Here is a 14,512-nt window from a genome sequence, read left to right on the forward strand (position 1 = left end):
CTCGCTGGAGTGAGTGATTACTTTCATCAGGCAAGAGTCGTGGAAAAGTCTCATCCCCCCGACTCCCGGTAAAGAAACTTTACCAAAGCATTTCCGGAGTTGCGGCCGATGACGCGAAACCGTCTGAGACAGAATTTGAAAAGACTCCGGGACTCGGTGTCTCAGCGTTAATTCACCCTGAAGTCTTGACTAAAGCTAATAATTACCAAGCGTCAAAATTGATTATCGACGGGTTCGTTAACGCCACCGGTACCCAGCCGCCATTGCCTAATGGATTTTCGGGCCTCCCCGCAGTGGTATAGGCCAACGACAAGGCAGGCCGTCGGTTTACGTACCCCATTTTCGGGGGTTAGTGTCTCCGGTTGGTGCCCGGAGGTGCAAACGATCGCCGGGAAATCTTGTTATCGAACCCTCCCCCACACCCGTACCAACCCCTTGGCTATCCGTTCATCTTCACCTCCAGTTGTGTAATACTGCATCGGGGTAGTTCAAAGGAACTTGTGTCTAATTACGGGGACAATGGGTAACAATGGGATTAAGGCTGTCTGTGGGACTAGTAATTTATTGGATCTGGTTGAGAAATTGAAGAAATGACGGGGAAAAAATTGAATTTGTTTAAATTCCTTGAAATGTCCAAAGTAACGTTTCAAAAAATTCTAGATTAATTTTTTTATCAACATAAAAATACACCCTGATATAATGTTTTACAAAAAATCCCTTCTCGTATAGTTATTGAATCCCAAATCCCAGCGAGTGGCCCCTCATTGTATCAGGCATGTCAGTAATTATTCACCAGTACCACCGAAGTTCCCTCAGAATCCCAGGTATTCACAATAATTGGTATCCCGGGGAACAATGAGAGCGTCCACTTCTCGAAATCAATGGGAATAATCCAGCGACCGGAATTTATTTAGAACGGCAAACCCGCGTTATCGTCTGTTGCCCATCAATTCCCCTTTTACATCAGATGAACCCAAAATAAATGCAAAAAAAAAAAATTCCCGCCCTCAGGTGATTTCTCTCTGTTCGCCCTCATTCACGCGTCCCCTGGACGGTGCCATCAGCTCTCGGGGTGCATCGTACACATTTGAAAATCGCTTTAACAGTCAAACGTTCAGCGGCGAGGCGGAGTTCCACGGTTTTTCGTGTGTTGAAACTAAAATTCCGTGACACGATACTATCCTGAAAATAACCTAGCGAGAGGTTGTTGCACCGCTCCATAATATATACCCGTGTCTCGTCTCGTTTTCCCCGCACCCTCTCTCACTCTCTCGCGGTGTACCCGATATAAATGCGGATGGAAAAAAAAGATACGATCGGAGAAGCCAGAAGAGAGATAGAAATCCAACAGTTTTCGTCTCGCAACGCTTCCTCGGGGCGATTCCGACGACGGTTTATACACCCTGAAGATGGAACGAGTGCTTGCATTAATTTCGTCTCTAATTCCCCTCCTTTTGGACTGCACTCGGCGCTACTATCTCCGTGACAATATTTTTTTATTATTATTTTTATTGCGAGAGTCATTTTCGACTGTATCAAAGTGCCCCGGAGAGTGCTCCCGAGACGAGTTTAATCTGGGGTTTTTTTTTTCGAGGTCTGGGGGTCGAATTGATGGAGGTGAATGGCTGATGATTATTGGAGTTGTTGAGGGGATGGACATGGAGAATTTTTTTATGGCGTGCTGTTTGGTGAGTGATTTTTATTGTACTTTTTAGGGGTTTACTCTCAAAATTTTCAATAAAAAATATGGAAGGTTTTGGCAATCAGTTAGTTGGGGAAAATTTTTACGTTTTTTTGGAACACCTGCGGAATTCTGGGGTATTAAACGGTATAGCCATTTTCAGGTGAACATAGCTATGAAAAAAAAGTACAACTATAAAGAATCACATGAAAACTTTCCATTCCCTCCCCTCGCTTTGCAGAAAAATAGTAAATCTCCCCGAGTAAAACATTTTCCCTGCGAACTTCCCAGGTCGTTATCGCCAACTCCGAAAAACTCACAAGACCGTGATATCGAAAAATGTCGTTTCCTTTACGCTTGAAAAATAAATCTCAAGCCGGCATGCTTTTTATTTACCTTTTTCACCCCCTTTTTCTCAATATACTTGGGCAAACGGTATATATGAGAGCCATTATCGCACATAGACCGCTGGAGCATCGATTTGCAGCACTTAATTCACCAAACGACGTTCCCCAGCCCCCAAGCCCTCCTCTCACCCCTCACCACCATCTTCACAGCCTCAGGGGCCCTAACACACATAGCCCCGAGGTATGAAACAGAAGGATGGGGCTGGGAGAGGGCATGGCCACCCCCTTTTGCCACTAATATCTCCAGCGAACCGTGAAATTCCAGCCTGGAAACGGTTCGCGGCATTCCCCTGGACATTGAACCACGTAATTGCATCGTTTGCTGCAAACTGCACGGATATATATTCACTCCCTCGCCGCCACCCCCCGGGTCGCTTTGCACGTCTGCGAGTGCTCCGACACTTTCTGTATTTGAGTCTTACTATCATTCAGCAATGGGAACGTAAAGCGCACTTGTGCACCGGTGAAAACCGCGAGTTGTGAGTTTTTAGGGCTCTTACATCCCGGGGGTGACGCACGCGAAGAGCGTGAATTTTTATTGGATTTTTTTTTATTCGTTCGAGGTGAATGCTATCCATTATGTTGTTTATTACCGGAGGGGGCACTCTAGAGAATTTTTATAACTGATTAATAACTTTTTCCAGAGGAATATAATAGTAAAAAAAATTTTTATATTTGAAAATCCGTGAAAAATTGAATTTTCCCGATGGACGGATTTCTTTTACGAATATGAAATGTCAGAATGTCTGGAGGGAATCGTGACATTTTCTTATGAATTTTTGTTTCTCTCCTCCTTCTTGTTGCGAAGCTTTTACTCGTGTTTGAGGGCTTTTTTATTCAGGGAGTGTGGGGTTAGTTGGAACCGCTAGCCTGGAATAATCTGCTTTTGGATGTGCACTTCAGCTACAGTCGCCACGGGATTTTCAAGGGGTGCATCGGCGAGATGGGTTATCCATGAGTTTATAATGCCGGGGGGTGAGTGAGGCTTGGATGGAAAAATGGAGATCTCAGGGATTAAACGGGTGTACTTGTTTTCTGAGGGACAGGTTCAAACTTTCTAGAGAACTTTTTCATGTTGGGGTGCGACAGAATGAGCTCTTTCTAGGGTCGAATTCATCGAGAAGGGAAAAGGGAATTTTTAAGAGTTTTAAGGTGTTTTTGAAGTGTCTTTTTTAATCTTTCGACATCGTTAAAAATGTTAAAGATTTATTTTGAAAGCTTGGAAGTATTTCTCTCTAAATGTCGATCGCAAAATTCACGTCCAATTGAACCCAACGAAATCCCACCTCCTACCCCCGTAGCATCGGATTCCGAATAGTTGGAGGGAGGCACAACAAAACCTTCCAATTCCAATAAAGATTGCGAGGATTTGAAGAGTGCAGTGACATCAATACACCAATAATGCAAACGAACTGTTGAACAATACCCGCCCGGAGAGTTACGTAGTCTTTTTTATCGACAAGGGTTGTCGAGGGAGAATCGAAAAACGTTGGAGACAGTGAGACGAAACCCTCTTCGGGGGCGAGTAAACAGTGGATCCATTAAGGGCTTGCGAAACCCCGACCCTCGCAATGTTTGAGGCTCCAGAGGGGTTTGGAAAAACAAGGAGAGAAAAAAAACGAGAAAATACTGGGGATGAAAGGACTTGTGATGTCTACTGAGTCTGAGTCATGAAAAATGTGGTTATTTCGGGGGTATACGGAGTCATATTTGAAGTCGATTATCACTTTACGTTTTATCATATGTTTTAATTCGAATTGTGGAGAGGAAAAAAATTGGTTTGATCAGTCATTTTACTAAAGGAACCAGGATAAATTCCCACGTTAAATCCCTAATCCGTTTTTCAGATGTCGTGAGTCTGCAATTGATCTCAGTGATAAAGAGATTCGACTAAAACATGAAATCCTACCGGGAGGAAACTAGAGAAAGTCGGATCAAACGACTAGAACTGAACAAAGAATTTCTAGATGCCATGAAAAGCTCCTTTGGATTTAGTTTGAAACTGGAGTTTCAAAACTCCTCTCGGAAAACTTCCGAGTATTACAAATGCTTCTTTCATTCTCGAAAGTATGCTGAAGCTGAAAAATGGTTATGACCGTTGAATGCTCTCCATATTTTCCTACCGACTGTCACGCATAATCCTTTCGCCCTGAGAAATGCGGAAAATTCCTCCCAGAGATACTGGTGAATTCATTGTCCCTGGAATCACTTGATAGTGAATTTTTACAGCCTCAGCGAATATCCAGTGACATTCAGAATATTTAAGAAAACAAATCTTATCAATTCGAAAGCTCAAAATGTTCTTACAATTTTTTTACAGTAATTTCTTTCTTTCCTAACATTTTTAAAGCTTCACATCCTGGTCTCCCCATACACCTTGGTCTGGTGTTTGAGAATCTTTGCTCAATGTTACGTGCAGTGCATCTACCAAGTAAGTTTCGAGTTTGTCCCACACACGACGGTATCATTCAACGAGGCTTTTCCTCTCCAGACCCACGGCACTGTACGTATTCCCCAGAAACTTTGCCAACGCTCATTTGGACTTTCCTGTGTTTGCGGTTACGATGGAGTCAGACTTTGTAACACGCTGCATATATTCTCAGAGGAAAGACTTGCTTCAACTTATATTTCATACGCTCAAACCAAATAAATCCTCCACGAAGCATCCAATATCAATTTTTATTCCATCACATACCTATTAACGACTTGTTAATTTATTATCTTCATGACTTCCATGCGTGGACTTATTATTTGAGTTTCCTACCATTTTTTCATACTAGATTCAACAATTTAACAAGAGAATTAACAATTGCCTCGAGAATTTTGCAATAAACACCCAGAAAGGCTCAAATAACTTGGCGAAATAAAAAAAAAATCCTGGAATCCCGGAGTAACGAGACTACTGGGACTATCCCAGGTAGGAAATGCCAATGTCCACGAAACGGGCCAGGTCTGGCACGAGACTGGCTTGCCAGATCTGGGCCACCAAGCTTGGCCCGAGGCATGGCCAGACCGGCAAAGAGCATGGCTTGCCAGGCTTGGGTCACTAAGCTTGGCCCGTGGTATGGCCAGACTGGCAAAGAGCACGGTTTGCCGGGCTTGGGCAACCACGCTTGACCCGAGGTATGGCCAGACTGGTAAAGAGCATGGCTTGCCAGGCTTGGGTCACCAAGCTTGCCCCGAGACATGGCCAGGCAGACAAGGGGCATGGTTTGCCAGGCTTGGGTCCCATATGGAACAGCATTCCAAAAATTGAATTCTCATGGGGAATGTTCCTTCACTAAATTTTTCGTCCTTTGATTCTCCTTCTTCCGAAGGTACCATTATTTCTTCTGAACATACTATTTCAGGGGAAAATATGCGTGGATATCACCGTATACCACACATTCTATGACAACAGCCCGTAAGATGGCGTGTTGAGTAGTCTGATTGTGGCAGTAGACATGAGTGTCGTGTGCGGCAATTTATTATTTTAATATTACTCTTTTACTATTGTAATATGTCTCAGAGTTCATATTCACGGGTTAAAAAATACAGACATTTTCATCAACTGAAGAAAAAAGAATCTGTAAACGTAGAAGGCGCTAAAGAAAAAACTCCGGATTACAGTGAACGCAATAATGCCGATGAGGAAGAGGTTAGTTTGCCAACAGCCAATGAAATAACTATCCGTAGTGGATCTATTGTGGATCAAATTAGTGGAGATGTCGATGTTCGACATCTCGATGATAATGCTAGTGCTTGTGGTGATAGTTGGTCGGGTGGTGATGGTGATTGTGGCTCGTATAAGCATCTTAATGATTGCATCAGTGAATCCAATAGCAGCGTTGGAGACAGGGATGAACCAATTCTTGGGGGCTCAGGTTGTGATGGTGATTCAGATGACATTGACAATGATTTCAACAAAGTATTCACTGACAGCATTGGAGACAAGAATACACAAACTCTGGACAAATTGGAACCGCGGGGAATGGAGCAAAAAATTAATCAATGGGCAGTGAAATTCAGAAGAGCTACAACAGCAGAAGCAATCGATGAATTGTTAGCCATTTTAAGAAGTGAAGGTTACACATCAATACCCAAGACTACACGGCAGCTTTTGCAAACTCCCCATTGCAGACACCTAACAACCATGAGAGGAGTTCATGAGATTCCAGGTGAATTCATTTATTTGGGAATCGCCTCGGGACTCAGAAAAATAATTTCAACTCAAATTTATCGAGAAAACGACATTTCTCTTCTGGTTCATATTGACGGTATGCAGGTATACCGGAATGCTAAGAAGGAAATTTGGCCAATTTCAATAAAAATACAGCATCCAAATTACACTACCAAACCCTTTGCTGCCGCGATTTATTGTGGGGATGGGAAACCATTATCAGCCACAGAATTCATGACTGATTTTGTTGAAGAGGCCAATGAACTCCAAGAAAATGGTTTGCGCATTGATGACAAGGTTTTTGAGGTGAAAATTGTAGCAATAGTGGCTGATTCGCCAGCTCGAGCATTCATTTGCTGCCACAAAGCTCCTGGAGCCTTCTATGCCTGTGGAAGGTGTTTCACCAAGGGCATTACAGTAGGTTGTGGAAGACGAGGAAAACGCATATATCCAGTGACCAATGCAAATTTACGCACTAAAGTATCCTACGAGACGCGAGTTCAACCAGAACATCATTATGAAGGTTCTGTGTCCCCGCTGCTCTCTTTGGATAGATTCGATCTGACAAAACAAGTGCCATTAGATTTAATGCATTTATTCTATTCTGGTAATATGAAATGGCTGCTGGATAAATGGCTAACGAGAAGTTCAGCCCAGAGGATCAAATTAGCTGATGTTCGTCGGCTTGATGGTATTATGAGGTCATTAAAAGCCGATATCCCTATTGAATTTCAAAGGAAAGAATTTGATGTGAATAATATCTCAAGATGGAAAGCATCACAATTCAAGTTTTTCCTTAATTATTGTGGTATCGTCGTGTTACAAGATTTCTTACCGAAACCTTTACGTTGTCATTTCTCATTATTTGTCTTTGCTAGCAGAATTTTAAACAGTAAGGAATTCGTTAAGGATTTGAGTGAATATGCTGGATCTCTGCTAAAAATTTGTTTCGAGACGTTACCTGATGTTTATAATGATGAAGGGGCTCAAGTTCTCAGTTGGCATAGTATCATCCACGTTGCTAATGATGCCCAATACTTTAAAATTCCTCTGAATGAGCTCTCAGCGTTTTGGGGAGAGAGTTACATTGGTTTATTTAAAAAACTCGTTCATTCTTCGATAAAACCACTCACACAAATTATCAACAGACTAACTGAGATGGAGTCTGGAGGAACCATGGTAATTAATCAGAAACACATACTGAGTGATTGGGTTATCGCGAGAAAGCCTACAACGATGATAATTGATGGGGAAATTCATTTAACATCAAATATGATCAACATCAATGGTCTAACCTTGACGACAAGTCATCCAAATAACGTGGTACTCCTAGATATTGAGAAAGTTTTCGTAATTTCACAAATTCTCGTTAAATCAGGAAAATCCAAAATTTGTGATGATCTTACTGGTATATATATTTTCGGACACCAGGAAAGTAGTAGGGAAGAGGCGTTTAGTTATCCAGACTTTTCCAGTCGAGTAGGAATATTCTACATTAAGTCCTGGGCAGCTGAAATGACATGTAAGAAGGCACACAAAATTAAACACAAATGTGCTTTATTAAATGTAACTGGACGACAATACGCCATATCCCTCCTCCACTAGAAAATAACGTAAAAATTGTTCGCATTGTGAAATGCAGTTTTTTTTTGGTAAGAGGGTATATGAATGAGGGTATATGTTTTAGTTGAACTCGTGATTAAAATTGTGGAAGAAACAAACAATTTTATGTTTTAAATCAACAATCGACATGAAAATCCGATCATCGAGGTCGTTAGAAAATTTCAATAGTGGAGTCGTTACATGCAAGTGGGACATAAATCGGTTAGATCTGGCGTCCGTGTACATAACCTTTCATAATTGCTCGTATCATCCGTTTATCGGGCTTTTTGTCTCAAATTCGGATTTCACCAACTAAGTTGACGGTAAATTACAAGAAGTGAGAATTTAATGTGAATTAAATGTGTGTTAAGTGTTTGACAGATATTTGTGATATAATCGTTTTGAAGGAATAGTGGCGCTAAAAAAGAAGCATCAGTGGGGTGATGACAAAAAACCGTTCAAAACACATGGAAATAGAAACGCAATTTTTTCTGTTAAATAATAAGCTATATGCATCATTCTGCAAAGTTATCAGTTTATATGAAACTACTCGAAAACACCAGGTTCAATTGTACGAATCGTGATTTTTTTTCATAACCTAAAATGTCGGAAACCTCACATCCATCTCGCGATCCAAAAAATCTCAGCGAACCATTCGCAGTCATCGAATTTCTCGAGAAAAACGAAAAAGGGCTACCATGCATTGATTTGGTGCCGAAAAAATGGTTTAATAGTGCAGAAGAAGACACCTGTAAATTCCCACCGACAACTGAATATCATCTACTTGACGACTACTTGGAAAAATTGCACTCGCCCAAGGACTCTTGGCAAAGTTATCCATTTTGCTTCATCACCGGAGCAGGTACAAAAATTGAAATGACTCCACTTATAACTTGATGAATTGCTCGATGGGTTCATTTCAATATTAAAGGATCATATGTTGATTGTGTTCAGCTGATTTGGATCAGGGTCGCAGAAGATTAAAAAAGGCCCAAGTAACTCTCAACTGTGAGACAACCGATGGTGAAAATGATCGAAAGGGGGGGAGGTCCGAAACTTCCTCGAAAGCAAAAATTTCAGCAAAACCCTTAACTGCATCAAAGTCTCAACTAAACAACATCTTTAGTACTAAAATCCCGATTCCACCTAGAAATCAAACTCCAAAGTCTGGTAAGTCCTGTTAATATGAAGTAAAAGTCAATTATCAACAATTATAACCACTCTTAACCCCAATTATTCATCCCCAATTTATTCAACTCTCGTATTTAACATCAAAAGACCCATCGTTCCCTAAATTGGGAATTAGATTGACCGAATTTTTGAAATCTTTTACAAAATAAATATTAATTATGTATCTGTGCAGTCATTACATGTGTATTTGTCTCGAAACATCGTTTTAAGAGAGAATCGCATTGAATGATTTTATAAGAAAATTTTTATTATGTTGTGGTCGAAAAATATTAGGTTATTTTTTTTTATTGCAATTCTTTACTCATCAAAAAATTGAGTCGCTAACAGAAATCACTACGTGCGAACAAGATAAAGTGGAAAATTTATGATTTACACTTGATATGATTGTTTATACATAAAAGCATTGGAATGTTGAGGGGACGAGAAACGTTCCATTTTTCCCCACCATCTCTTATGTAGGAAAGCATTATAATTCTGTTGTGAAGAGGTAAATCAAAGTGAACATCTACGGAAAATGGTAAAATTTTGATAGAAACCTTTTTTGTAGGAGCGATAGGTTCTACAAAAAAAATATTTTTTCAAATGCATGCATTCTTTCCCCACTTTGAAATAGCTATAAAAAACAAAGGCTGGAGACAACTTACGTTGTGTTACTACTTCACTACAAACTTGTAAAATTTCGTAGGTATACAAGCAAAACCAAAGACAAGATTTCAAAGCATTTACCAGAGTGGATCTGACTCTGAAGACGAAAATCATGATTGTCTTATAGCTAATCCTGAGGAGATTCGAGCCTCAAAGGCTCAAAATAATTCTGGCTTTTTGCAAATGTCGAGTAAATCGCGATCTGTACCAACAGGTAATAAATCAATTTTGAGGTAATATGGGACTGTAGCACGTAATTCTAAGTTCGTGTTAATTAAATGATCCGGGCAGGGATAAATCATCATTTTCAATAATTTCCAGGTGCATGTTTATCATTTAAACAGCGGTCAAGGAAGAATATTACTTTGCTTAAAGACGTCGAAACTGATGAATCTGAGAGCAATGATTCCTCCGATGGAATTCTGCAGTCACCTACAAAATCGATGGACTCAGCGAGAAATACAAGAAAAGAACTTCATTTGACACCTCCTTCACCACTAGTCCATAACGCTTCAGGTAAAATCGGCTCGGATATTCCATGACCAATCATCGGCCAAGTTCCTCCCGCATGAAAAAATTTATATTTATAAATATTTGAAAATGGTCCAATTTATATTTTGAACATTCTTTACAAAATTCGGAACTTATATAGAATTAGATTATATTATATATTTTTGGTGGGGGCTTGGGTAGTTTTTTTTTCATCTGATGCTGCTACCCATCAATTTATATCGTTTGGTCCTCCTTTAATTTCATAAGGTAACCGAAAAAGGCGTGCATCGTCTACTACACGCGCTGAAGACGGATTGAATTCGATTGTGAGCCCAGGAACTCCAAAAACTTCACGATCAATGATGGTACACCCTGCTAAGATGCCAAAAATGCTGGGACCACAAAACCAGTTGTCATCTAGTCATTATGCTGATAATGAACGTCGAATCCTGAACTCCCTTCGAGATTACTTTGATCAGCAATTAGATGAAAAGCTCGAAAATTTAAGACGCAGGATGGCTTACGATTTAAAGCAGTCTATGAATGAGCTCAAGACCACAATCATTGGCACTAATCTAGCCCCAGCTTCTGGTCCTAGCTTGCTTGAAATACAGAAGCAGATGTCTACGCCACTACCATTTGAAATGGATGATAAGTTCCAGGAATACGAAGCGATATTGACAACGGACCCAAATCTCGTAGAAACACTGGTAATATATCTGAAATTGATCGTTTTTCTTCTTTTTTATGTAAAATCAATAAATTGGGCGGTGACACATGCACTGGGTTCGTTTTCTGGTGATGAAAAAATCTTTCATCACCGGGACTCAAGTCTACGTCACTGGAACGCTTTGGTTATAGAACCAACCCGCTGGCGATGAGCCCAAAGATGTCTTCTCATGTTCATAAATTCAAAAAAATTTCCCTTCTTTTATTTTTAGCGATTATTCATGAGAGTTTTGATAAGCAATAAAAAAGAGATGAAAATATGTGTTTCCACTATCCTATCTGCGGTTCTGAGGAAGACAGTGTCACTGCACTATTCTGGTTACGGAAAGGAAGCTGGCGGAAAGAAAAAGAAAAATTTTTATAACACTACAGTATGCAAAGTGCTGATTGATGTGATAATTGAGGTAATAGGATCCAGCACTGATGAGAAGAAGATAATGTCAGAAGTAAGTACTTGGTTGTCACGTTCTGGCGATCGAGAGGGTGGGGGTAAGGAACGACAACGCGGGTCAAGTCATCATAACGAGAATAATTCAGTTTGTTCCTTTGATACCAATCGATAATACTTCATTTTTCCGGGATAAATGGAATTGTAAAATCACTGTGTTAATATGACTCCATTAATTCATTTTCGTAATTGTATTAGTTGTGATATTCTTGATAAAAGGTACGATTAATAGGAAAAGTTTATATTATCAATATATTTTTATCGCGAGGCGTTTCATTGGGCAGAATATATATTAATATATGAATATTGTTTAGTATTCGGCTGTCATTGAAGTATTAATTATATTTATTATATTTCTCCTGGCGAGGTCGGAAATCCAGAAGATGGAAATAACAATTGGAAAATGTGATGTATCTTAGCATAATAAAGTATTTTCTATGTCATTTCCTCATAAGTTAGATCACGGGAATAAATATCCGTTGTTGGTTCAGGGATTAAATATTATGTCCAAAAGTTTAAAGGGAAAAATAATAAGTGGATTTTTAATTTTTAAGAAAAATTCTAATGAAAGTAATTTCAGCCATTGAGAGCTGTTTTCAGTATTTGGTGATTCAAGTCAAATAATATTTATAAGGTTGAAGTTTCACAATCGGACTGCGTCCATATTCCCCAAAGATTTCAAATTTAAGGGTTGAAATTAATTAGTTATATGTAATCCTATCCAAGACTTTTTTATATTTCTAAGTTTGTTTGAAAGAGTGAATATAATAAGCAATATTATATAGAACTAGCACACAATCAATGCAACTAAATATCATTCTATGTTCCGGAGTTGCAGATGGAGAAGACATTATTGTAAAAAAAGGACGTCTTTCCGAGATGAAAAAATAATTCTTATCAGGATAATTCGTATCAGCAATTGTCTATGGATATAAGAATTAATTCTTATCATCCATAGCGGAATAAATTATCCATAATATTGCTATTATAATGACTGTTTTCATGCTTGAATTGAAGCACGATAATTTATCAATTCTAAACTACTAATTTAAAAAATAACATTGGTGCGTTATTTTGTTGGATATTTTGTTAATACAATCTTCGAATTCTGAAGACTGACTGCTAATATTATTAGATTGTAAGAGAGAGTTTATTAAGACTTAATATGGTATGTCGTATTAAATTTCGGATTCAAATGATCTACGTAGATTATTTATTTTAAAAGCGGATGAAAATAATCCACAAAAGATTTTTCTACAATTTATACCTGCAATCATTTTTTTGAGTTTTCATATTCTGTTCGCGGAAAAATCTCATAGTTGTGATTATCTTTCATGAAAATTGGAGATACAAACACTGCATATCTTTAACTGTTCAACCAAAATCGGATGAAAACATGTACTATGTCGATAGGAGGAAAAAAGTTTTTGATTGGCTGAGTTTTTTTGTCAATAGATTTAATAAATTTAAATATAAGTTTTGTCACATAATAAAACTGTTTTCTGTATAATGTTGAAGGTAATAAATACATGTCTGCTTATCAGATATACCGTTCATATATTTATTGGTGATTCTGAACCCAATACAGGCAACGGTTGGAGCCTGGCCACAGCTCTGGTCGTAAATCTGGGCCAATTTCGGGCCGAATGGTCAGCCCAGAATGCGGCCAAAGTTCGGCAATAGGTCTGGGCCAATTTCGGGCCGAATGGTAAGCCCAGAGTGCGGCCAAAGTTCGGCAACAGGCCTGGGCCAATTTCGGGCCGAATGGTAAGCCCAGAGTGCGGCCAAAGTACGGCGACCGAAGTCTGGCCAAAGTTCGGTCCCAGGCCTGGCCCCGTGTTATCATCCCAGGGTCTAGCCAAGTTCGGCGCGAGTTTGGCTGGAGCCCGGGTGCCGAGCTACGGCAGCTCGGCGGCCGTGCTTGTACCAAGGTTGGCCCATTCGTTTTTTCCTACCTGGGATGTGTACACAATGAGCGGAGGAAGAGACCTCGATTTATTTTATTGCTGAATTTAATGGCACCAAGAGCCCCGGGAACACCAGGAGGATGAGGGAGGAATCCACCAGAGGATCAAGGAAGTTACAATTATGCCCGGCGAATGAGAGAGCAAAGAGTGTCCTTTCCTCTCGATTCAAAGCCCCCCCGCCTTCCTCAGTGGAAAAACTCTATCTCCGTCAGACCACCAAATACGAGAGGAAGTTGAAATTACGCCTAGCCGACGGGTATACCAGGAAATCGCTAGTCCATAGAGAAAAAAAAATATATGTGGGAGAGAAAGAGTAACCGAGGAGAATCCCGGTGATGTTATTTGCGTTAGCCGGGGGAGGGGAATCGAGATTTCGAATTTTCGATACTCCACTCTCAGACGCAATTCAATTCGATCTCGTCTCGACGTTCAAATAGCTACATTTTCTTTTATGTCGTATTATTTTTTTGGCAGATTTTTTTTCATCGAGAGCGGAAGATGGAATGAACGGAAAAAGTTCAACTTTAATTGTATAATTCAGGTAAGAGTCATTAAATAACACAAATCCATTTCTTCCTTAAAATTCCCGAAGCCCCTCCCCCCATCTGCCACACCGAGAAAAAAAATTCAGCCTCGAAAAAAATACGAAAACCAAATGAAAATATTAAAACCATTCATTCTTCTCCGAGACAGTGGGTGGGGGCATGTGTTAACGATTGACGTAACGACGTAACACGTGTGTGGAACACGCCTCTCACGAAGCCACTCACTCACGAGGGTTGTTCTCTGAGTGTCTGTAAACGAGGAAAAAACAGCATAAAAATACAGAGAGGAAATTCCATTTCTCCCGCGTCCCATTATTTTCGGCATTTCACTCGCCATTCATTGTTTTCACTTTTCGAATAGACGAGAGGGTGTATAGGGGGCGTGAAAATTCCATCCATCTTCCACTTTGAGTAAATGACGCACCGTAATCCAATAAACCCTTCCTTTTGAGGAGCTAGACGTCACGTTTGTGCATAAATTCAATATATTCCGACGCATTCCGGACTGCGTGTGTTTTTCCCCTTCTTCTCTTGACTGCCCTTGATTTTTATGTATTCCACTCGTCATGTACGACCGCACGTACCATCCACATATTATTCTTCATATTTTGTAATATTTTTATGAAGAGTATAAACCTATTATTAT

General features: G+C 39.9%; 2 protein-coding genes across 8 annotated transcripts in view; one reads left to right on the forward strand and one right to left on the reverse strand.

The window, feature by feature from the left end:
• Nucleotides 1-14,512, reverse strand: part of C3g (C3G guanyl-nucleotide exchange factor) — a 50,526-nt gene that overhangs the window by 16,531 nt on the left and 19,483 nt on the right. The gene's annotated exons all lie outside the window — the stretch shown is intronic.
• On the forward strand, nucleotides 8,427-12,019 carry LOC135166003 (uncharacterized). The gene is made up of 6 exons (XM_064127904.1): nucleotides 8,427-8,711; nucleotides 8,804-9,019; nucleotides 9,726-9,899; nucleotides 10,007-10,201; nucleotides 10,445-10,887; nucleotides 11,119-12,019. Exons 1-6 carry the CDS (start codon nucleotides 8,453-8,455, stop codon nucleotides 11,467-11,469), a joined length of 1,638 nt encoding a protein of 545 aa, XP_063983974.1. The 5' UTR covers nucleotides 8,427-8,452; the 3' UTR covers nucleotides 11,470-12,019.

Source organism: Diachasmimorpha longicaudata, chromosome 9 (genome assembly GCF_034640455.1).
Source record: "Diachasmimorpha longicaudata isolate KC_UGA_2023 chromosome 9, iyDiaLong2, whole genome shotgun sequence".
Classification (NCBI taxonomy): Eukaryota; Metazoa; Arthropoda; class Insecta; order Hymenoptera; family Braconidae; genus Diachasmimorpha; species Diachasmimorpha longicaudata.